The sequence below is a fragment of the Heterodontus francisci genome, chromosome 46 (genome assembly GCF_036365525.1).
Source record: "Heterodontus francisci isolate sHetFra1 chromosome 46, sHetFra1.hap1, whole genome shotgun sequence".
NCBI lineage: Eukaryota > Metazoa > Chordata > Chondrichthyes > Heterodontiformes > Heterodontidae > Heterodontus > Heterodontus francisci.
In genome coordinates this window covers 12,931,952-12,955,951 of record NC_090416.1, presented here as the reverse complement: position 1 = coordinate 12,955,951, position 24,000 = coordinate 12,931,952, and the positions used below count along the sequence as shown (strand labels likewise).

Below are 24,000 nucleotides of genomic sequence, written 5' to 3'. Positions count from 1 at the left end.
CAACTGTTTACATACAGAATTTACACTATTACCGACAACTGTTTACATACAGAATTTACACTGTTACCGACAACTGTTTACATACAGAATTTACACTCTAAGTGTTTATATGGGTGTTAAATGTTGATCTCTCCCAGACAAATGTGCTTGTCTTAACTTTCTTGTGGGAGCTAGTGTCCATGTGGGAGGACGGATGTTCCGTGTGTTTGGGCTCCTGTCCCATGTGGGGGGAAAGCGTGAATGGTATGCGTGTGCCTACGTCACTTGCGGATGTGTCCGTGTTGGGTGTGGGTGTGTCCGTGTTCAGTGCTTATGTGCCCGTGTCGAGTGGGTATGATCGTGTTCGGTATCTATCAGGTGTTGCGGTGGCTTGGTTCACCTTGTAATTCCTACAGATGGGGTTGAAGGCGTTCGTGCCACAGGCGAATAGAATTTGGTCATTGCGAGGAACCAGGACACGGATAAAGTTGTGGCACTCATCCTGCAGGGTGGAAGCAAGAGGAACAATTAGATCCCTTTATTCTTTTGGAGCAAAATCCCACATTCAGGCAGGTGGTGGCCCGTGGCCTCTTCCCACCAGTCTCCTAGCAACAGGGCTTTGAAGTAGGCCTGAAGTAGGCCTCTTGACCACAGTTGGTTGAAGGGAGTTTGGAGGGAGAGGCAAAGGAGCGGGGCCCCTTTCCCGTAAAATCACGGTCCCTGGCGATCACTGGGTCCTCGGCGCGGAGGCCATCTTCTTAATCCTGGTGCTGTGGCGGGCTGCTCCACTGTGGGGAGCGTCACGGCCCAGCTGATTGTGCGTTTTACCCATCAGACACTTTCCATCAGGGGGTGACCCCCACTCGTCGCAGGGAGAGGACCACCCCCCCCACCCCCCACTTCTCGCTTTGAGGCGCCTGGGAGCAGGTCTGGGGTGGCCTGACTGAGGTAGATGGGGTCGGGGGGTGGGTTGGTGTCAGGGGAGATTGCAGAAGGGAATGAGATGCACGGGACTCCCCTCCGCCCCTCCCCGCCTCGCACCACACACACACACACACACACACACACACACACACACACACACACACACACACACACACACACGACCCCGGCATGACCCTTACTCACGCGGCGCTTGCCCCGCAGGGCGCAGTTTTGCACGTCGCTCGCTCTCGTCTTCCATGTCACTTTCTGCAGGGGGGAAACACAAAAGCAGGTGTGACTCCTTCCCCTAGAGTGTGACCCCCTTCACCTCGGCCGGACTTAGGGCCACGCCGTTGCCATCTGGTGTCCTCCTGGTGCCCAACCTCTTTTAATATTTGTCTATGGCCTCTGGGTTCGAGCCCCAACTCTACAGACCCGAGCCCCATAATCCCGGCCGATGCTCCCAGTGCTAGTACCAAGGGAGTGCTGCACTGTAGGAGGTGCCATCTTTCAGGATGAAACGTTAGACTCGAGGTACCTTTCAGTGGATGGAAAAAGATCCTACGGCTACTATTGAGGGGGGGTGGGGGGGGAGGGGAGTTCTCCCCGGTGTCCTGGGGCCCAATATTTATCCCTCAACCAACATCACTGAAAATCAGACGATTGCTGCCTGTGGGATCTTGCTGTGCGCAAATTGGCTGCCGCGTTTCCTACGACGGGTGGCCGCGCTTTCAAAAGGAAAAGTGCTTCACTGGCTCTGAAGCACTTTGGGAGGCGCTGAGGTGGCGAAAGGCGCTAGCGGAATGCAAGTCTTCCCTTCCAGTTCTGTCCAATCAGCAAGGGATGTGGATCGAGAGTAAGAAACCCCGGGTTTGGGCTCCCCCTCGCGCTCTCGACCAAAGATTCATGAAGCCTTTCTGTAGGCCTCATTTCCCGCCCTGGGTCATGGGAATCGCCCTGCTCTCTTTGGCTGGGGGTTGGGTGGGACATGAAACTCCACTAGGCCCATGGGGAAGTAAAATCGGGTGGGGTGTAAATTGGGCCTGCGCTAGTCTAGTAGTCCTCGTCGCGCCCTCAAGGAATGTCACGCCCTGGTCTCCAGACAACCTTGGCAGCAGTTCTGCACCAACTCATCACCTCCCCCACCACCACACCCCACCCCCCCCGACTCCTCCCACCTCCCAATCCTGAGCTCCGCTCCCTCTCAGAGAAAATTCAACAGAGGCTTGCACTTACTCTGCGAGGTACGAGGTCCTCCTGGGGACTGAGACCCAGGTGGAAGGAATAGATATGGTCCCTATATAAGGAAATATAAGACAATTATTGACAAAGCTTAGCACGAGAATCAGGATAGAACAGAATGCATTAATCATAAATGGCCATCTACCGTGGCATTGCTCTCCATCATAGTGGCAGGAGCATTACACCATATTTACACCTATGGCATTGCTCACCATGATAGAGGCAGGAGTGTTACATGATATTTACACCCGTGGCATTGCTCACTATCATAGAGGCAGGAGTGTTACACTATACTTACACCCGTGGAATTGCTCACCATCATAGAGGCTGGAATGTTCCACCATATTTATACCTGTGGGATTGCTCACCGTCATAGAGACAGGAGTGATCCACCACATTACACCCATGGCACTGCTCACCATCTTGGAGGCAGGAGTAATTCACTATGTTACACCCATGGAATTGCTCATCGACAGAGGGGCAGGAGTATTTCACTATGCAACACCGGTGGAATTGCTCACCATCAGACAGGCAGGAGTGTTACACCATATTATACCCATTGAATTGCTCATCATCAAAGAGGCAGGGGCATTTCGGTGTGTTGCACCTGTGGCATTGTTCATCATATGTACCATGTTAGTTTACACCCGTGGCATTGCTCATCAGTATGGGGCAGGAGTATTATGTCAGTGACACCCATGGCAGTGCTCATCATCACGGGGCAGGAGCCTCATAGATGCACCGACAGAGTGAGGGTGTGTGGCTCATTGACCCCAGAGGGCTTCACGCCCTGTCCTCACCCAAAGTGCCAACCCCCCCACAGCGCTCCCGCCACAACGCCCGAAAGAGAACATCTACAATTTCCAGTCCCTCCCTTCCACACCGCTACTGACCACACGTAAGTGCCTCCTCACTACATTGTGTCTGCAGCCCTCACCTCGCTGCGATGTAGAGAGTTTGGTTGATCCTCAGCATGTGCTGGAAGTCCAGGCCGGGCGGGGCTGAGCCATTGTCGGATGCCAAACCACGGAAGGCGGGGTAACCCCGGGCATCTAAGAGGGCATAGAAAACAAGACAGGAGTCAGATGCAATAGCTCATGCGGGCAAGGAAGGACAGGATGGAAAAAGGTGGACGTTAAAGATCCCACGGCCACTATGGGAAGAGGAGCAATTCGGGGGGGAGGGGGGATGGGGGGGAGTTCACCCCAGGGTGCCGGGGCCCAATATTAATCCTTCAACTGACATCACGGGGGGAAAAAAAACCCGATGATCTGGGTCATTATCTCATTGTTGTTTGTGGGATCTTGCTGTGCACAAATTTGGCTGCCGCGTTTCCTGCCTTACAACAGCGACCAGATTTCAAGAAGGTACCTCATCGCCGATAAAGTGCTCTGTGGCATCCTGAGGTGGTGCAGAGGGCCTAGAGTCAGGCTGACACAGACGGAGGCTGTTCAGCCCATCGGGTCAATGCTGGTCTCCCTCTTGTTTCCAAGCCCTGAGGCCAGGTGAGTAAGGAGAGGACCTCAGAGGCCTCAAGAGAGCACGAGCAGGTAAATCCCGAGCCCTCGCTGGGGAGGAGGGGAGCGGCCAAGTCAAAACTGGGTGGGGCGATGGGGTGGGGGGAGGGGCGCAAAATTGAGACTGAAGTGAGGAAGTCCTTCTACACTCAGGGAAGAACGGGCACAAGGTGTTCGATACCTGGGTTGGGGAACAGAAGCAGTAACGGCGCACTCTGCTCTCTGCCTGCCTGCGGGTTAACCAGACTAGCATCGGGGGTGGCAGGGGTGGGGAGGGGGCAGCGGGAATAACCCTTGGCCGTAAAAACTCTCCAAGGCAGGTTAGGCCGGGGTTGGTTTCCGTGGCAACGGGCCTAACCCCATCAGCCAGGCCTCGGCAACTCAGAGCAGTTGAGGGGGAATAGCAGAGATGCATTTAAGGGGAATCTGGATAAACACACGCGGGAGAAAGCAATAGAGGGATATGGGGATAGGGTGAGACGAAGAGGGGGCTTGGGAGGAGGCTCGTGTGGAGTATAAACACCAACACGGAGCAGATGGGCCGAATGGCCTGTTTACTGTGCTGGAAAATTCCATGTAACCCGAGCCCGCCTCACAAAACAATTAATCTTCCAGCAGCTCTCTTGTGAGAAAATTGCTTTAATTTGCATTCAGCCGAGTGATTGAGTGGCCCCAGAGTTAATATTACAAATGGATTATATTCCGTTACGCGAAGGCTCAGGCTGAGGATAAATTAATAATGGCAAATTAGCCATGCAGTTATGAGCAGGCCACGTCTAGATTTAGGCTTCTGGGCCTACGGGCCGAACACTGTCCCACAGACAGGAGCAGATCTTTGGGCCATTTTAACGCGCTGCCTGAAAGGGCGGTGGAAGCAGATTCAATAGTAACTTTCAAAAGGGGAATCGGATAAATACTCGAAGGGGTGAAATGTGCAGGGATGTGGGGGAAAGAGTGGGGAGGAGGTGTGGGCGGCGGAGGGTCTAATTGGATAGTTCTTTCAGAGAGCTGGCACAGGCGCGATGGGCCGAATGGGCTCCTCCTGTAGCTGCATACGAGGGTGACCAAACCCGCCAGAATTGCGCCCCCCCCTCCCCCGGAACTGAACCGCTGTGGCCCTGGACGGATCTATCCAATTGGTGGAGGAAGATGGGGGAATCGTGAGGACTGACAGGTTGGGCGACCAATGGCGGGAGAGTGTCAGGGGCGGGGTGGGAGGGCGGGCAATGGGAGGCCGGACATCATGTGATGACCCTTCCAGGAATGCGGCCAACAAGGGTTGGAAACCCGACTTGTGAACGCATTCATGTTTTACCCTCTGCTCGTAGTCCGTTCCCCGTCAGAAACATAAGAAATAGGGGCAGGAGGAGGCCACTCGGCCCCTCGGGCCTGCTCCGCCAGTACAACAAGATCATGGCTGATTTTCTACCTCAACTCCTTCCCGCCCGATACCGTAATTCCCTTAATATCCAACCCTCCCGCTCTTGAATCTACTCAACGACTGAGCATGCAGAACTCTCTGGGGTAGAGAATTCCGAAGATTCGCCACCCTCCGAGTGAAGAACTTTCTTCTCAGCTCACTCCGAAATGGTCAAGCCCTCATCCTGATTCTGTGACACCCCCCCCCAGTGCCCCCCGTCGGTCTAGACTCTCCAGCCAGGAGGGTGGGGGAACAGCCTCTCAACAGCTACCCCGTCAAACCCTCTCAGAATTTGAGACACTTCAATCTAAACTCCGGGGAATATCGGCCCATTCTGCTCAATCTCGCCTCAGAGGACAACCTCCCGCCCCCATCCCGGGAATCAGTCGAGTGAACCCTTCGCGGGGCGTCGCAGCCAACGACTTTGCGACGCGGGAAACGCAGCGGCCGATTGGCACATGGTTCATGATGACCCCCCCGCCCCTCAAAAAAACAAAACTCCTCTCCCGCACCCAACCCCCCTTCGAAGAGAGATGAAAGCGGGACTCACTCTGGGAGGTGACGGTGTTCAGCGGCGCGATGTCCTTGGGGAAGACGCTGGCCAGCGTCCCAGAATCCCGAGCGAGGAGGAGGGTCAGTGCCAAAAGGGCGGAGCCTGCTGTCCGGTGACTGGGCATCATGCCCGACAGAAGGGGCATCGCTGGAGCTCACTGGACGGGTATCACCTGGAAGGGGGAACAGCGCGAGAGAGAGAGCGAGGGTCAAAATGGCTCAATGTGCAGAAGCCAGGTCTCCAAACTTAGCCTGTCGTCTCTCCAACTGCAGCATAAATTATCAAACCTTACAGCACAGTTCCCCCCCTCCCCCTTTGAATCCCTAGCCCCCACTACCTGCAAGTTCCCCTCCAAGCCTCACACCATCCTGACTTGGAACTATATCGGCCGTTCCTTCACTGTCGCTGGGTCAAAATCCTGGAACTCCCTCCCTAACAGCACTGTGGGTGTACCTACCCCACACGGACTGCAGCGGTTCAAGAAGGCAGCTCACCACCACCTTCTCAAGGGGCAATTAGGGATGGGCAATAAATGCTGGCCGAGCCAGTGACACTCATATCCTGAGAATCCAGGAATAGAGAAACAGTTAACGTCTCGGGTACTCTCTCCCTCTCTCCACAGGTGTTGCCTGACCAGTGGCAGCACTTTTTTTAACGCTCAAAGTCTCCAGCAGCGGCTGCATTTTTGGCTGCGACACCAGCACCTGTCCTCCAATAAACTGGGAGTGGTAACTCAAACTGAACCACCCGGTTTAATTGCCGGTTGTGGGCCCCACCAGACAAGAGAGGCTCCCTGCTAAACCGTGGGAGAAAACCTGTTCACAGCACAGGGGCAGCACTCTCCAGCACAACCCCTCGCCTAATCCCGCCTCCGGGCCGCAGAGGGGCAGAGCGGGAGCGGCTTCTGAAGAGCCGGCAGGGACACGATGGGCCGAGCAGCCCTCTAGGGTTAGAGGGCGCTGCTGTGCTTTGGGATTGCCCCCCCACCCCCATCTCTCCCACAACCTTGCTTTGCGTTTCCCCCCCACTGTCCTGGGAGTGTTTGATGGGGGACAGTGTAGAGGGAGCTTTACTCTGTATCTAACCCCCGTACTGTACCTGTCCTGGGAGTGTTTGATGGGGGACAGTGTAGAGGGAGCTTTACTCTGTATCTAACCCCGTGCTGTACCTGTCCTGGGAGTGTTTGATGGGGGACAGTGTAGAGGGAGCTTTACTCTGTATCTAACCCCCGTACTGTACCTGTCCTGGGAGTGTTTGATGGGGGACAGTGTAGAGGGAGCTTTACTCTGTATCTAACCCCGTGCTGTACCTGTCCTGGGAGTGTTTGATGGGGGACAGTGTAGAGGGAGCTTTACTCTGTATCTAACCCCTGTGCTGTACCTGTCCTGGGAGTGTTTGATGGGGGACAGTGTAGAGGGAGCTTTACTCTGTATCTAACCCCCGTGCTGTACCTGTCCTGGGAGTGTTTGATGGGGGACAGTGTCGAGGGAGCTTTACTCTGTATCTAACCCCCGTGCTGTACCTGTCCTGGGGAGTGTTTGATGGGGACAGTGTAGAGGGAGCTTTACTCTGTATCTAACCCCCGTGCTGTACCTGTTCTGGGAGTGTTCGATGGGGGACAGTGTAGAGGGAGCTTTACTCTGTATCTAACCCCCGTGCTGTACCTGTTCTGGGAGTGTTCGATGGGGGACAGTGTAGAGGGAGCTTTACTCTGTATCTAACCCCCGTGCTGTACCTGTTCTGGGAGTGTTCGATGGGGGACAGTGTAGAGGGAGCTTTACTCTGTATCTAACCCCCGTGCTGTACCTGTCCTGGGAGTGTTTGATGGGGACAGTGTAGAGGGAGCTTTACTCTGTATCTAACCCCCGTGCTGTACCTGTTCTGGGAGTGTTCGATGGGGGACAGTGTAGAGGGAGCTTTACTCTGTATCTAACCCCCGTGCTGTACCTGTCCTGGGAGTGTTTGATGGGGGACAGTGTCGAGGGAGCTTTACTCTGTATCTAACCCCCGTGCTGTACCTGTCCTGGGGAGTGTTTGATGGGGACAGTGTAGAGGGAGCTTTACTCTGTATCTAACCCCCGTGCTGTACCTGTCCTGGGAGTGTTTGATGGGGGACAGTGTAGAGGGAGCTTTACTCTGTATCTAACCCCGTGCTGTATCTGTCCTGGGAGTGTTTGACGGAGACAGTGTAGAGGGAGCTTTACTCTGTTGTGAGCTATTCTGGAGGTTCTGGGCTGGTTGCCAGGGTAGCACAGCGTCACCTGTTATTTTGCTGCCGATTTATGAACGTCCACTTGAATTTCTGAATCTTGGAACCTGTCCAGCTGGCTGGAGGAGCTGGCATGAGCTTTAGTTTTAACCAAACTCCTCTGCGGTTTGAGCCAGAGCCGAATTCTGATGCTGTTGTCAACACCTCGGCAGAGAAACTCCCCTCCCCAGCAAGGCCAACAGGTGGCGGGAGGGTGGAGGTCACAGGTAACGCTGCACCCATGACCTCTGACCTCGCCGTTGGCCAAAGTTTCTCTCTATCAATTCCTAAATCCGAGCACTCCTGTTTCACCTTCGATATCCCAGTGAGAGTTTGTACGCACCGATTGTTTGGGTTAGGCTGTTTGATGGGTGTGATTCACTTCTCAGCTGTGTGAGTGATGCCTTCCTGTCCCTTTAAACTGGCATTCCATGCCCTCTCCGCCCTCGGCCCTGGCTCGCTGCCACCTCTGCTGTCCCACAGCTGCTCACGGCAGGTCTTGGCCCCTCTGCAGATGCCGCACTGCCCTCCCCACACCTCCCCCCTCCCCCACCCCACCCTTCAACCTCCAGCGGGCACAGGCCTGCCCTGGGTGCAGCAGCTGCCGATCGCCGGGGGGTTTGGGTGTGTGAGGGACATGTGGAAACCTGCCCGCCTGCACGCACACTGGAGTCAGCACAGGTTCACTGCTGGAGGTAGAATCCAAGTGTCAAGGCATGACTGGGCCGCACTCTCTCTCTCTCTCGGCTCGGAGAAATCCCTGGAGATGAGCACTGCCCCTGGCTTTGATACCAAGGTGGGGAATTCAGACTGCTCTCAACACCCCCCCCCCCCCATCCATGCACTTTCCACACAGGGTTCACTGGTTGCTGAGCAGGGGCCTAGGCTGATTTACTGCCCACAACCCACCCCCCACCCGCCACCACCTTCCTCGCTAAGGGGTGGCCAGTTTCAATGTCCCAGCTGCCACTTTAGTTGCAGTCAGATCACCCTGGATTATAGACCGAGATGTAAGGGAGACCGAAGCCTGTAGTGGGCCGTGGTGTAAGGGAGACCCGGATTAGGACGGGGCCTGTAGTGGGCCGTGGTGTAAGGGAGACCCGGATTAGAACGGGGCCTGTAGTGGGCCGTGGTGTAAGGGAGACCCGGATTAGGACGGGGCCTGGAGTGGGCCGAGGTGCAGTGGAGGCTGGATTAATGGACTGGGTCGAGATGGGAATTGGCAGCTCACTGAGGGACCCTGGGACGGTTTAGAAAAGGGACTGGGTCATCTCGGGCGGGCCTCGGATTTGAAGTGAGGGCGTGTTTGGCTAACAGGCTTTCAGATGTAGCTGCACGTTGGGATGATTACAGACAGTTCAATGCTGTGCACCTGTCTGGGCTAGTTGGCCAGCACTTCCAGTAAATCCCATCAACTGTGAACTTTAAAGAGACATTTTAGGGTGCGTCAGCATTAGGATTGTTCCAGAAAGTGAGGGACAGAGAGCCAAGTGCAATCTCCCATCCAAGCAACACCGGAACATTCCGGACATGAATCGCAAGTATCGGAGCTCCCAACCTCAGCTTATATATTAATACTCAGATACAGAACACCCACCCCTCACCCCTTGGGGGGGATGGGGGGGGGAGCGGGGAATTGAGTATGGGCAACTCCCTCCCCCCACCTCAAAATGGCTTACTGCTACAGAGCAAGATCCCAGGGTTCCGTCCCCAGCCTGCACCAATCCCAGACGGCAGCGTCCACTCGATCTTGCCTTTCTGTAGCACCTGTCACGCCCTCAGGACGTCCCATGGCACCTCACAGCCAATGAAATCGCTTTTGAGGTTTGGTCACTGTTGTCACGGAGGCCGATTTGTGCACAGCAAGATCCCATAAACAGCAATGTGACAACGACCCAGTTCACCTGCTTTTTTAAAGTGACGTTGGTCCAGGGATAAACATCAGTGCCAGGACACCGGGAGAGAACTCCCTCTGCCCCCCGCTCCCCCCCACCTCTTCTAACAGCGGCCGTGGGATCTTTTACATCCACCTGAGAGGGGCAGACGGGGGTTTAATATCTCAACCTGAAAGACGGCACCTCCAACAGTGCGGCACTCCCTCAATACCGGCACCGGGGTGCGTTGGCCTGGATCGCGGCGCTCAAGTCTCTGGAGTCGGGACTCGAAGCCACAACTTTCTGACTCAGGGACGAGAGAGTGACCCACTGAGCCCACGTCGGCCAGCTGCATCCAGCACTGCTCCGTAGAGAGGCCTTCAGAACCGCCCAGGTTCGGCCTGCGGTGCAGAAACAGGAAGCAAGACGTCAATGCCACTTCATCCTTGTTTATCCCGTTATTAGGATAATTATTCCATTGGGCCTGCTGCCGGAACAGGAGGAAAAAGCTGCAACCTGACCTCAGGGCAGTGAGGCTTCAACCACAGAATATTTGGGCCTAGCTTTCAGAGCCTCCTGACAGAGTAAATTATACCCCCATTTCCTCTAACTCCCAAACATCCCTAATTATGTATTTAATAATCTCTCCAAAAACAGAAAGGCATGAGTCATGAGTGGCCGCACAGCTCGGCTGTAAAGCCACAGGCCGACCAGCCACTACAAGTAGGCCCCGCTGTGCTGAGGTTAGGCCTGAGCTAACGCCCCCCTCCCCCCAACTGCCCATGAGATGGTTTGAGCCATAATTATTGATGCTTTTAATGTTCTTTGCGCAATCACAGAGAAGGGGTGATGCACTTTGACCTTATTTTGGGCCTACTCAGAACGGGAGGAGGCCAGACCATGACTACCAGGCCTGACATGCCAAGGCACCTGTTGCGGGGATCGGCAATGGGCCATTCGGCCTAACTTTTGAAGGGAGAATGGAGGTGGATTTACCGGGGGGGGGGGGGGGGGGGAAATAAACACTGGGCTGGCTCACTCAGAGGAAAGGGTGCCACCTCGCCGATCTGCTCCCCTCTTCTGAAGGATCATGGCTGAGATATGAGCACCATCGGTGCTGGCACCCCTCCCAAATACCCCTTCTTCCAGTCGGTGAACCCACCCACCACATCCCCACCTCCCCCCCCTCCCCGCCCGAGATGACCCAGTCCCTTTTCTAAACCGTCCCAGGGTCCCTCAGTGAGCTGACAATTCCCATCTCGACCCAGTCCATTAATCCAGCCTCCACTGCACCTCGGCCCACTCCAGGCCCCGTCCTAATCCGGGTCTCCCTTATACTTCGGCCCACTCCAGGCCCCGTCCTAATCCGGGTCTCCCTTACACCACGGCCCACTACAGGCCCCATTCTAATCCGGGTTTCCCTCATACTTCGGCCCACTCCAGGCCCCGTCCTAATCCGGGTCTCCCTTACACCACGGCCCACTACAGGCTTTGGTCTCCCTTACATCTCGGCCTATAATCCAGGGTGATCTGACTGCAACTACCCCGCCCCCAAACCCTTAGCATCTTCAATTGAGACTGGGAAAGGAGGGAGATTGCTCTCCACCATATTGGTTACCATGGGCGTTTAGGGCCGATGCCCAAAACAGGCCTTAGGCTCTTTGACTGTGTCAACACGAGGTTTGTGAGGAGTATAGAGACCAGCATGGACCAGTGGGTTTGAATGGCCTGTTGCTGTGCTGGAAAGTTCTGTCTAGTTCTGTTGAGGCCACGGGTAGGAATTCAGGTAGAAAGTGGGAATTTCTGAGAGGGCAGGGACTGTGTCCCACCCTGTGACAGGGCGATGGCTCTAATTAAAGGGATGCAGCCTCTTGGGAAGGACCTAGGTTCTCTGTGTTGCAGGGGGAATCTAGGGAACACGTAGGAGTCTCTCTCTGTCTCACCATCTCCCGCTCCCTTGCTATCTCTCTCTCACTCTGTCTTTCTCTCTCTCTGTCTCTCTCCCACTCCCTCTCTCTCTCTGTCTGTGTGTGTCCCTCTCTGTCTTTCTCTCTCTGCCTCTCTCTCTCTCTGTCTGTCTTTCTCCGTCGCTCTCTGTGTGTCTCTCTCTCAATCTCTCTCTCTCTTTCTGTGTGTGTCTCTCTGTCTCTTTCTCTGTGTGTCTCTCTGTCTTTCTTTCTCTGTTGCTCTCTGTGTGTCTCTCTCTCAATCTCTCTCTTTCTTTCTGTGTGTGTGTCTCTGTCTTTCTCTGTCTGTCACTCTCTGTCTCTCTCTCTCTCTCTCTCTCTCTCTCTCTCTCGCTGGCTCTCTGTCTGTGTGTCCCTCTCTATCTTTCTCTCTTTGTCTGTCTGTGTGTCTCTGTCTGTCTCTGTTGCTCTCTGTGTGTCTCTCTCTCTCACTCCATCTCTCTCTCTTTGTGTGTGTGTGTCTCTCTCAGTCCCTCTTTCCCTCTCTTTCTTTTTATCTCTGTCTCTCTGTCACTCTCTGTGTGTCTCCCTCTAACTCCATCTCTCACTCTCTTTGTGTCTCCCTCTCTCTCTCTCTGTCTTTCTTTCTCTGTCTCTCTGTTGCTCTCTGTCTCTCTCTCACTCCATCTCTCTCTCTCTCTCTTTCTGTGTCTCTCTCTCTCGCAGTCCCTCTCTCTCTGTCTTTCTTTCTCTATCTCTCTGTTGCTCTCTGTGTCTCTCTCTCACTCCATCTCTCTCTCTCTCTCTCTCTCTCTTTCTGTGTGTGTCTCTCTCTCTCAGTCCCTCTCTCTCTCTGTCTTTCTTTCTCTGTCTCTCTCTCTCTGTGTGTCTCTCTCTCAATCTCTCTCTCTCTCTTTCTGTGTCTCTCTCTTGCAGTCCCTCTCTCTCTGTCTCACTCCCTCTCTCTCCCCCCACTCTGTCAACAGTTGCCTCTCGCTGGTTCCAACCCCACGTGTACCAGCCATCCGCAAGTGCCCAACCAAAGGCACCCGCTCTCCCATCTCTGAGTCTAGTTCATGAACGGCCGTGAGCTATGGGACCACGGGGGGCATCGCAACCTCACTCCGAACCCCAGCTCCCCCTCTCCGCACACTCCCCGGGTCAGAGCTCGCTGGACAGTGACGGAGAGCAAGACCCTGCACGAATTACAATCCCCTCTCGAACCCAGGAGGCAGGACCAATCAAAGAGCAGCCCTGCCGGCAATCGGAATGTTCCGGAACACAAACAGGCCGGTCGGCCGCTCCAGCCTCTCACGCTAATCCCCCTCTCCATCCCCTTTATTACTTCACTCTAAAACAGCCAACTCCCTTTAAAAAGAATTTCAGGAGACTGCCTCAATAACAGTCTATGCCCTCAGCCTCCCCTTTAATTCTCCCAGTTACTGGGCCCTCCTATTAGTGTCTCGCTAAACTTGTCTTCAAAGGTCTCCCTCCTGTGCTGTGGCTCAGTGGGGATCTCTCTCTCACCCCTTAATCAGGCGGCTGAGGGTTCGAGTCCCCACTCCACAGACTCGAGCCCCATAATCCAGGCCGACGCTCCCGGTGCCAGTACCGAGGGAGTGCCGCACTGTCGGAGGTGCCCCTCTCAGGTGGATGTAAAAGATCCCACGGCTGCTATTGGAAGGCCGGGGTGGGATTTCTCCCTGGTGTCCTGGGCCCCATGCTTAGCATGAAAAAAAAGCAGACAATCTGGGTGATTGGGATCTTCCTGTGCGGAAAAAACAGCTGGTCGCCCGTCCCCTAATATCACGTGGCTCGGTGTCAAAGTCTGCTGGTACCAGACCTGCTGAGTTGGGGACGGCCTACCTTGGGATGCTTGGGCGCTATGTAAATGAAATCTGTTGTTGCGGTGGGGGGGTGGTGGGTCAGTCACAAGGAGGCGTGAACGGCAGGTTCGCAACACTGGGTGGGGGGGGGGAGGGGGGCCAGGTTAAGAGGAATTAATTCCTCGCGTGAATCTGGCCAAGCAGATCCCCATCCCCCGCTGATCCGCGGCGGTCGCATCGTTGAAGAGGGCAGGTGAGATGAACGCAGAAAGGAATTATGAAAGGCGGACGGAGCTCGGGAGAGCGGGCAGCTCGGATTGGGAGCTGGCAGCGGCTAGAGGGGCTGAGCGGCCTCCTCTGGTGGGGGGTTCTTGGGGGGGGGGGGGTTGGGGGGAGGGTTGGTTGGTGGGAACCACGGTAACCACATTGACCCTTCTGCCATTCGGAGGGGAGGCGGGGCCCCGGGGGATGGGAAGGATTAGGATTTGGGCCTAGTTCGGACAGGCTGCCCGGCGGTAATCTTCCTGTGGGATTGAGCGTCGGCATGATCGACACGAGCAGCCCTTGGAGGGAACGTGTCCGCCTGATTGGCAGCTCAGAGGGGCCTACCAGACCTGCTGGTCATGTTGACCATGAATAGCCCCTCTGAGGCTGTGAGATTGCACACGGGGCAGGAACATTAAAAGCCTGAAGCCTTTCCCGTTCTTCTCCGAGTCGGGCGCTTTTTTGAGATGGTCCCTTGTTCGCTTGAGAGTCGATTGAGATGAACAGGAGATTAGACAAGGCTCATTTACCTGGCCATTGCACACTGTGCTGCTATCGGAGAGGCAGGCCAATAGCCCTGGGGTGGCTTGTGCAATAAGTAAAGCACATTACAGGACCAGCGAATGCAGCAATAAACATTGGCATCTGCAGCCACTGAGGCGTGAATAATTCAATTTGAAATATTTATTCAGAACCGGGCCTGTCAAGACCTGAGCTGGTGGATAGCCCTGTCCAGCAGCACCAGCCAGAGGCAGCGGGGGGTCAACTTAGCTGGGGCTCAGTGGGGCGGCACTCTCCCCACTCCGGAGACTTGAGCCCATAATCCATGCCGACACTCCCAGTACTGAGGGAGTGCCGCACTGTCAGAGGTGCCGTCTTTCAGGATGCGACATTAAACCAAGGACCCGTCTGGCCTCATAGGTGGGTGTAAAAGATCCCACGGCTGCTATTGGAAGAAGAGCAGCTGGGGAGCGTTATATTGGGTTGCTGCATATATTATGTATATCTGATTTATCTCAGAGCAATGCAGATATCACACTTGTATTAAATCACCAACTGGTTTATTTGCAGTACTTTAAAATATAATCTTCCTTACACGATCTCAGTACAATGTCTTCGCCGAGCAATGTGTTTACCTTTGCTGTTTTAACTGGTAAGCTCCACCCATAGGCTTAAGCAATCAAACACAGTGAGCACAGATAAGTGGACCGACTAATACAATCAAACCCAGATCAATCAAACACTACTGGGAGTTCTCCCCAGTGAGGACAATATTTATCCCTCAACCGAACATCACTACAAAAAAAAACACATTGCTGTTTGTGGGAGCCTGCTGTGCACAAAATGGCCGCCATGTTCCCTACATTACAAAAAGTACTTCTTTGGCTGTGAAGTGCCCTGAGGTGGTGAAAGGCGCTATAGAAATGCAGGGCTTTCTTGGCTATCTGGACATACTCCGGTACAGATGGCCCCACTGGTAAATGTTAGTTACTCCCTCACGGCCCCCAGGCCTGCCTCACTTCGCACTATATCATGTCACGGTCACGTCCACACAATGGCCCAGCAACAGTTCGCTTATCAAATTCTCACCCTCATGTTCAAATCCCTATCTGGCCCACGCCGCCGCCCCCCCTCAGCCTATCTCTGTAACCTCCTACAACCTTCCAGGATCTCTACGTCCCTCCAGTTCTGACCTCTTGTTCACCCTCTATCTCTCTTCATCCCACCTTTGCACCTTGAACTCAACAAAATGTCCCAAGATGCTTCACAGGAGAGCTACCAGACATAACTTTGACCCCGAGTCGCGTAAGGAGATATTAGGGGACGGGCGACCAAAAGCTCGGTCAAAGTGGTCGGTTTTAAGAGTGGCTTAAAGGAGGAGCGAGAGAGAGAGGGGCGGAGAGGTTTAGGGAGGGAATTCCAGAACTTAGGGCCCCCAGGAAGCTGAAGGCACGGCCGCCAATGGTGGAGCGATGGGAATCGGGGGGTGGGGGGTGGGGGGGGTGATGGGCAAGAGGCTGGAATTGGAGGAGAGCAGAGATCCCGGAGGGTTGTAGGGGCTGGAGGAGGCGACAGAGATAGGGAGGGGAGGGCGAGGAGGGATTTGAAAACAAGGATGATTTTAAAATGGAGACGTTGCCTGACCGGAAGTCGGGCGTAGATCAGTGAGCGAGGGAGTGGGGTGACGGGTGAACGGGGAGTCAGTGGGACTCAGTACACGGGGATAGCAGAGCTTTGGATGAACTGCGGTTTCCAGTTGGGGGAGCGGCCTGGGCCTCTGCAAACATGCTCAAAATTTCCAGAGTGGGACCTTTGTCCTTCCCACTCAGAGCTAAGCTGACACTTGCAGGCGCGCCGTGAAAAACTATCTTTGAAATGTGCTGCTGCTGCTGGCTCCATCCTTCTGGGGATCATAAAGCATCAGAGCCAAGGCCTCTGAGAGCGACAATTGATTAAATGGAAGCAGGAGACTAATTGAGGGAGAAATGGTTTGCGGGCTCCCCATTTGTTACTGTCAGGTTATAACATTAAAAACTCTGGCCTCTCTCACCTCAGAAGGGAGGAAGATTTAATTGAATTGTAAATTAAGGCTGCTTCCAACTAGCGTGGCAAAGGCCGCAGGGCCTGTAACTTAGGCCCAACTCATCTAGTACGTGGGCCGAGGCAGCCCGGAGCTGCCTGGCACAATCACTCAAACCCATGCCCTTCCAACTCAGAGGCGAGAGTGGCAGCCACTAGGCCGAGCGCAAATGCGAAGCCAAATGTTAATTATTTACAGCTGGACTGGCTGCCATTTTTGAAAATCTTTCTCGCACGCACTCCAAGGGTTAATACGCCTCACAACACACTCCTGGGATTCCTGAGGCAGCTTCCCCAGGGAATGTCTAGACACGGCCTTAAAGGTCTCGCAGTGCTGACTTTTCCCTTTTTTTCCTCAATATGCCAACACGCCTTCCCCTGTGGTTGCCACGGCATCCACCTTTCCCCAGACATCCCTCGACAGGCCTCGGCAAAGGCCAACCTATTGACAGGAATTAGTGAAACAAATTTTTTTTTAAAGCAAAAAAAAAAACAGGCTCAATGGGGCCGAAAAGAAACTCAACCGTCTCCACGCCTCGGCCTAGTTTCCGCATCCCGATAGCTTTGCGGTGGGATATTTTTGCGTGCCCGTTTCAGGAGGCCGCCCATCGTCCCGAGGGAGTTTTCAAATCGCAATAGGTGCGCGGTGTCTTATGGCGATTAAGGTCAACGCGGCGGCCAACTTGCGCAGAGCAAGATCCCACGGGCTGCCAAACGGCCCGCCCTCGAGGGCCAGAGTGCGGCGGGAACTTCAAGTGCGCCCGAGCACGCGCACCCCCCTCCCAGACCTTCGAGCGCAGATCTGAAACCCAGCGGCCCCGACCTCAAAACCGCTCTCCTGGTGTTCGCACTCCGAACCTTGACCTTTCACCCCTGTTCCTCAGACCACAGCGGAGTAGGCCTCAAACCAAACCACCAAAATTAAACTGATATTCAGGGGAAAAAAATATAATCTGTGGCATTGTCGGCTTGGCTCTAAACGAGCTGCAGGACATGTCATAAAAGGATCTATTGATTTCATGTTTTATTAAAAGGAAATGGGTAAATTATATATTATGCCAAGCGACAGACAGAATATTGAGCTGATTAATTATGCATGGCTGATCGCATTATGATAATTACATGCGGTAATTATGGAAAAGAAATTACAATATTTCACTTGCAGATAATAAATATTTGAAAAACGGAGGAGGCCTTTTATTTTTAAAATAAAATTAAAGTTCGGTAGGGCTGACAGGTTGGGGAAAGGTTTGTTGATATTCTAGACACAGTCCGCACTCAATCGTCGGGACCCTCTGTGGAAATACTCCATATATGATAGCAGAACGCACCTCCCTCCCGCCGCCGGCACCTCCCTTCTCAAGGATATTCAGCCACCTCTACAGCTCTGCTATTCAGCTGTGTTGTGCCGCACGCAGGAATAACGCAGAGCCTGCCGGCGGGAATGGAAGGAGGGGTCACGGGAGTGGGAGGTGTAACGGAGGTGAGGGGGTAACTGGAGTGAGGGGGAGTGGGCCTGAGGGGGAGCGGGAACAGGATGGGATATTCGGGGGTCCCCCAGCCCCCATTTGTCAGGCCTCTAAGTCTCAGTGGAGATTGAGCCTGCTCTCTTTTAATCAGGCATGGAGTGGGAGCTTTGCACGAATCCTTGCTGTAATTTTCCAAAGGGATTGAGAAGTCGGAGTATGAAGTGGTTCTGGCAGACAATCACAAGCACAAGCACATCAGTGACATCTGCTTATCATTAGCCAGTGGGGATAAGACACGAGCCCTGTAATCAGACAGTAGCAAGTGCACCGGCCTACCCCATTGAGGTCCGGCCTTGACCTTTCAGCTCTGGGTGCCTGAGCTTTGAAGCTGGACGAACAGGGGCTTTGGCGAGTCAAGGGGACACTGGGTTCACAGAATCTGCGCCGGAGCGCAGAAAGAGGCCATTCGGCCCATCGTGTCCACACCGGCTCTCTCCCTCAGTTCCACTCCCCCGCCTTCTCCCAGTAACCCTGCACATTCTTCCTTTTCATATAACAGTCTAATTCCGTTCTGAATGCTTCAGTTGAACCTGCCTCCACCACGTTCTCGGGCAGCGCATTCCAGACCTTAACCACTCGCTGCGTGAAAAAGTTTTTCCTCCTGTCACTTTTGCTTCTCTTACCAAATATTTTAAATCTGTGCCCTCTCGTTCTCCATCCTTTCGCAAGTGGGAACAGTTTCTCTCTATCGACTCTGTCCAGACCCCTCATGATTTTGAATACCTCTATCAAATCACCTCTCAGCCTTCTCTTCTCCAAGGAAAACAGTCCTAACTTCTCCAATCTATCTTCATAACTGAAATTCCTCATCCCTGGAACCATTCTCGTGAATCTTTTCTGTACTCTCTCCAATACCCTCACGTCTTTCCTCAAGAGCGGTGCCCAGAATTGGACCCAATACTCCAGCTGAGGCTGAACTAGTGTCTTATACAAGTTCAACATAACTTCCTTGCTCTTGTACTCTATGCCCCTATTAATAAAGTCCAGGACACTGTATGTTTTATTAACCACACTCTCAACCTGTCCTGCCACCTTCATCTATACACCCAGGTCCGTCTGCTCCTGCACCCCCTTTAGAATTGTACCCTTTATTCCCTATTGTCTCTCCATGTTCTTCTACCAAAATGAATCACTTCACAATTCTCTGCATTGAACTTCATCTGCCACTTGTCTGCCCATTCCACCAACTTGTCTATGTCCTTTTGAAGTTCTACACTATCCTCCTCACAGTTCACAATGCTTCCAAGTTTCGTATCATCTGCAAACTTTGAAATTGTGCCCTGTACACCAAGGTCTAGGTCATTAATATATCAGGAAAAGCAAGGGTCCCAACACTGATCCCTGGAGAACTCCACTACAAACCTTCCTCCAGCCCAAAAAACATCCATTAACCACTACTCTTTGTTTCTCGTCACTCAGCCAATTCCGTACCCATGTTGCTACTGTCCCTTTTATTCCATGAGCTACAAGTTTGCTCACAAGTCTGTTGTGTGACACTGTATCAGACGCCTTTTGAAAGTCCATGTACACCACATCAACAGCATTGCCCTCATCAACCCTCTCTGTTACCTCCTCAAAAAAACTCCAGCAAGTTAGTTAAACATGATATTCCCTGAAGAAATCCATGCTGGCTTTCCTTAATTAACTCGTATTTGTCCATGTGACTATTGATTTTGTCCCAAATTAGTTTTTCTAGAAGTTTCCCCGCCACCAAAGTTAAATAGACTGGCCTGTAGTTGTTGGGCTTATATTTACATCCTATTTTGAACAAGGGTGTAATTCTCCAGTCCTCTGGCACTACCCCCAAGTCTAAGGAAAACTGAAAAATTATGGTCAGTGCCTCTGCGATTTCCCCCCTCACTTCCCTCAGTATCCCTGGATGCATCTCATCCGGCCCTGGAGCTTTATCCACTTTAAGTACAGAAAGCCTATCTGATACTTCCTCTTTATCTATTTCAAACCCTTCTAGTGCCTGAGTTACCTCCTCTTTCAACATTGGTAAAGACAGATGCAAAGTATTCATTTAATACCTCAGCTATGCCCTCAACCTCTATGTGTAAATCCCCTTTATGGTCCCTAATCGGCCCCACTCCTCCTTTTACCACTCTTGTACTATTAATATTCCGATAGAAAACTTTGGGATTTCCTTTAATGCTAGCTGCCAGTCTCTTTTCATGCTCTCTCTTTGCTTCTCTTATTTGCTTTTTCACTTCCCCTTCTATATTCAGCCTGGTTCTCAATAGTATTTTCTACCTGGCATCTGTCATAAGCACACTTTTTTTTTCATTTTTGGGATGTGGGCGTCACTGGCCAGGCCAACATTTATTGCCCATCCCTAATTGCCCCCTTGAGAAGGTGGTGGTGAGCTGCCTTCTTGAACCGCTGCAGTCCGTGTGGGGTAGGTACACCCACAGTGCTGTTAGGAAGGGAGTTCCAGGATTTTGACCCAGCGACAGTGAAGGAACGGCCGATATAGTTCCAAGTCAGGATGGTGTGAGACTTGGAGGGGAACTTGCAGCTGGTGGTGTTCCCTTGCATCTGCTGTCCTTGCCCTTCTAGTTGGTAGAGGTCGCGAGTTTGGAAGGTGCTGTCTAAGGAGCCTTGGTGCATTGCTGCAGTGCATCTTGTAGATGGTACACACTGCTGCCACTGTGCGTCAGTGGTGGAGGGAGTGAATGTTTAAGGTCGTGGATGGGGTGGCAATCAAGCTGCTTTGTCCTGGATGGTGTCGAGCTTCCCGAGTGTTGTTGGAGCTGCACCCATCCAGGCAAGTGGAGATTATTCCTGACTTGTAGATGGTGGACAGGCTTTGGGGAGTCAGGAGGTGAGTTACTCGCCTCAGGATTCCTAGCCTCTGACCTGCTCTTGTAGCCACGGTATTTATATGGCTACTGCAGTTCAGTTTCTGGTCAATGGATTCAGTGATGGTAATGCCATTGAATGTCAAGGGGAGATGGTTAGATTCTCTCTTGTTGGAGATGGTCATTGCCTGGCACTTGTGTGGCGTGAATGTTACTTGCCATTTATCAGCCCAAGCCTGGATATTGTCCAGGTCTTGCTGCATTTCTACACGGACTGCTTCAGTATCTGAGGAGTCACGGATGGTGCTGAACATTGTGCAATCATCAGTGAACATCCCCATTTCTGACCTTATGATTGAAGGACGGTCATTGATGAAGCAGCTGAAGATGGTTGGGATGGGACACTACCCTGAGGAACTCCTGCAGTGAAGTCCTGGAGCTCAGATGATTGACCTCCAACAACCACAACCATCTTCCTTTGTGCTCGGTATGACTCCAGCCAGCAGGGGGTTTTCCCCCTGACTGCCATTGACTCCAGTTTTGCTAGGGCTCCTTGATGCCATACTCGGTCAAATGCTGTCTTGATGTCAAGGGCAGTCACTCTCACCTCACCTCTTGAGTTCAGCTCTTTTGTCCATGTTTGAAGCAAGGCTGTAATGAGGTCAGGAGCTGAGTGGCCCTGGCGGAACCCAAACTGAGCATCACTGTTATTGTTAAGCAAGTGCTGCTTGATGGCACTGTTGATGACACCTTCCATCACTTTACTGATGATAGAGAATAGGCTGATGGGGCGGTAATTGGCCGGGTTGGACTTGTCCTGCTTTTTGTGTACAGGACATACTTGGGCAATTTTCCACATTGCAGGGTAGATGCTAGTGTTGTAGCTGTACTAGAACAGCTTGGCTAGGGGCGCAGCAAGTTCTGGAGCACAGGTCTTCAGTATTATTGCCAGAATATTGTCAGGGCCCAGAGCCTTTGCAGTATCCAGTGCCTTCAGTCGTTTCTTGATATCACCTGGGGTGATTCGAATTGGCTGAAGTCTGGCATCTGTGATGCTGGGGACCTCAGGAGGAGGCCGAGATGGATCATCAACTCAGCACTTCTGGCTGAAGATTGTTGTAAATGCTTCAGCCTTATCTTTCGCACTGATGTGCTGGGCTCCCCCATCATTGAGGATGGGGATATTTGTGGAGCCACCTCCTCCAGTTAGTTGTTTAATTGTCCACCACCATTCACGGCTGGATGTGGCAGGACTGCAGAGCTTAGATCTGATCTGTTGGTTATGGGATCGCTTAGCTCTGTCTATCGCATGCTGCTTACACAGTTTGGCAAACAGATAGTCCTGCGTTGTAGCTTCACCAGGTTGACACCTCATTTTGAGGTATGCCTGGTGCTGCTCCTGGCATGCCCTCCTGCACTCTTCATTGAACCAGGGTTGGTCTCCTGGCTTGATGGTAATGGTAGAGTGGGGGATATGCCAGGCCATGAGGTTACAGATTGTGGTTGAGTACAATTCTGCTGCTGCTGATGGCCCACAGCGCCTCATGGATGCCCAGTTTTACATTGCTAGATCTGTTCGAAATCTATCCCATTCAGCACAGTGATAGTGCCACACAACACGATGGACGGTATCCTCAATGTGAAGGCGGGACTTTGTCTCCACAAGGACTGTGCGGTGGTCACTCCTACCAATACAGTCATGGACAGATGCATCTGTGGCAGGTGGGTTGGTGAGGACGAGGTTAAATATGTTTTTCCCTCTTGTTGGTTCCCCCACCACCTGCCGCAGACCCAGTCTAGCAGCTATGTCCTTTAGGACTTGGCCAGCTCGGTCAGTGGTGGTGCTACCGAGCCTCTCATGGTGATGGACTCCCCCACACAGAGTACATTTTGGTGGTGATCAACGTGGAGGAGTACTGAGTCATCAGCTGAGGGAGGGCGGTAGGTGGTAATCAGTAGGAGGTTACCTTGTCCATGTTTGACCTGATGCCATGAGACTTCATGGGGTCCATAGTCGATATTGAGGACTCCCAGGGCAACTCCCTCCCTACTGTATACCACTGTCCCACCACCTCTGGTGGGTCTGTCCTGCCAGTGGGACAGGACGTACCCGGGGATGGTGATGGCAGTGTCTGGGACATTGTCTGTAAGGTATGATTCCGTGAGTTTGACTCTGTCAGGCTGTTGCTTGACTAGTCTGTGGGACAGCTCTCCCAACTTTGGCACAAGCCCCCAGATGTTAGTAAGGAGGACTTTGCAGGGTCGACAGGGCTGGGTTTGCCGTTGTCGTTTCCGGTGCCTAGGTCGATGCCGGGTGGTCCGTCCGGTTTCATTCCTTTTTATTGACTTTGTAGCGGTTAGATACAACTGAGTGTCTTGCTCGGCCATTTCAGAGGGCATGTAAGAGTTAACCACATTGCTGTGGGTCTGGAGTCACATGTCGGCCAGACCAGGTAAGGACAGCAGATTTCCTTCCCTAAAGGACATTAGTGAACCAGATGGGTTTTTACAACAATCGACATTGGTTTCAAGGCCATCATTAGACTAGCTTTCAATTCCAGATTTATTAATTAAATTCAAATTCCACCTTCTGCTGGGATTCGAACCCGTGTCCCGAGAGAAATACCCTGGGTCTCTAAATCTCTACCTCTTTTGTCATCCAGGGAGCTCTGGATTTGTTTGCTCTACTTTTCCCCTTCGAGGGAACATACCTTGACTGTGCCCGAACTATCTCTTCTTTGAAGGTAGCCCTTTGTTCAGCTATCGGTTTTCCTAACAACTTTTGACTCCATTTATTCGCTCAGCTCCATTCCTACCCCATTAAGTTGGCCTGCCCCCAGTTAATTATTCTTATCCTGGATTGTTCTTTGTCCTTTTCCATAGTCAGCCTAAACCTTCTGATATAATGATCACTATCCCCTAAATGCTCTCCTACTGATACTTGATCCGCTTGGCCCACCTCATTCCCAAGAACCAGGTCTAGTAGTGCCTCCTTTCTCGTTGGACTAGAAACATACTGTTGTAGAAAATCTTCCTGAACACACTCTAGGAACTCTTGCCCCTCACTGCCCTTTACACTATTATCCCAGTCTAAGTTTGGATAATTAAAGTCCCCCATTATAACTACCCTTTAATTTTTATCCTGTAATATTTTGGGATCGACCCCTATTTTGCATCTCGGCAACTCAGGTTCCAATCGAATTTGATGTGGACAGTGTAGAGGGAGCTTTACTCTGTATCTAACCCCCGTGCTGTACCTGTCCTGGGAGTGTTTGATGGGGGACAGTGTAGAGGGAGCTTTACTCTGTATCTAACCCCCGTGCTGTACCTGTCCTG

At 52.7% G+C, this 24,000-nt stretch overlaps 1 protein-coding gene across 3 annotated transcripts in view; it reads right to left on the bottom strand.

The window, feature by feature from the left end:
* The window catches only part of sema6cb (semaphorin 6Cb), a 45,510-nt gene that overhangs the window by 16,900 nt on the left and 4,610 nt on the right, over positions 1–24,000 (bottom strand). For 2 of the 3 annotated variants that reach the window (XM_068022765.1, XM_068022764.1), the window contains exons 2-6: positions 5,633–5,807; positions 3,083–3,197; positions 2,140–2,200; positions 1,108–1,170; positions 380–481 (exon numbers count right to left, since the gene is read on the bottom strand). In XM_068022765.1, the coding sequence (XP_067878866.1) occupies positions 380–481; positions 1,108–1,170; positions 2,140–2,200; positions 3,083–3,197; positions 5,633–5,780 (489 nt within the window). In that variant the 5' untranslated portion in view covers positions 5,781–5,807. The remainder of the gene's footprint in view (positions 1–379; positions 482–1,107; positions 1,171–2,139; positions 2,201–3,082; positions 3,198–5,632; positions 5,808–24,000) is intronic. The other variant, XM_068022766.1, reaches the window with a different exon arrangement.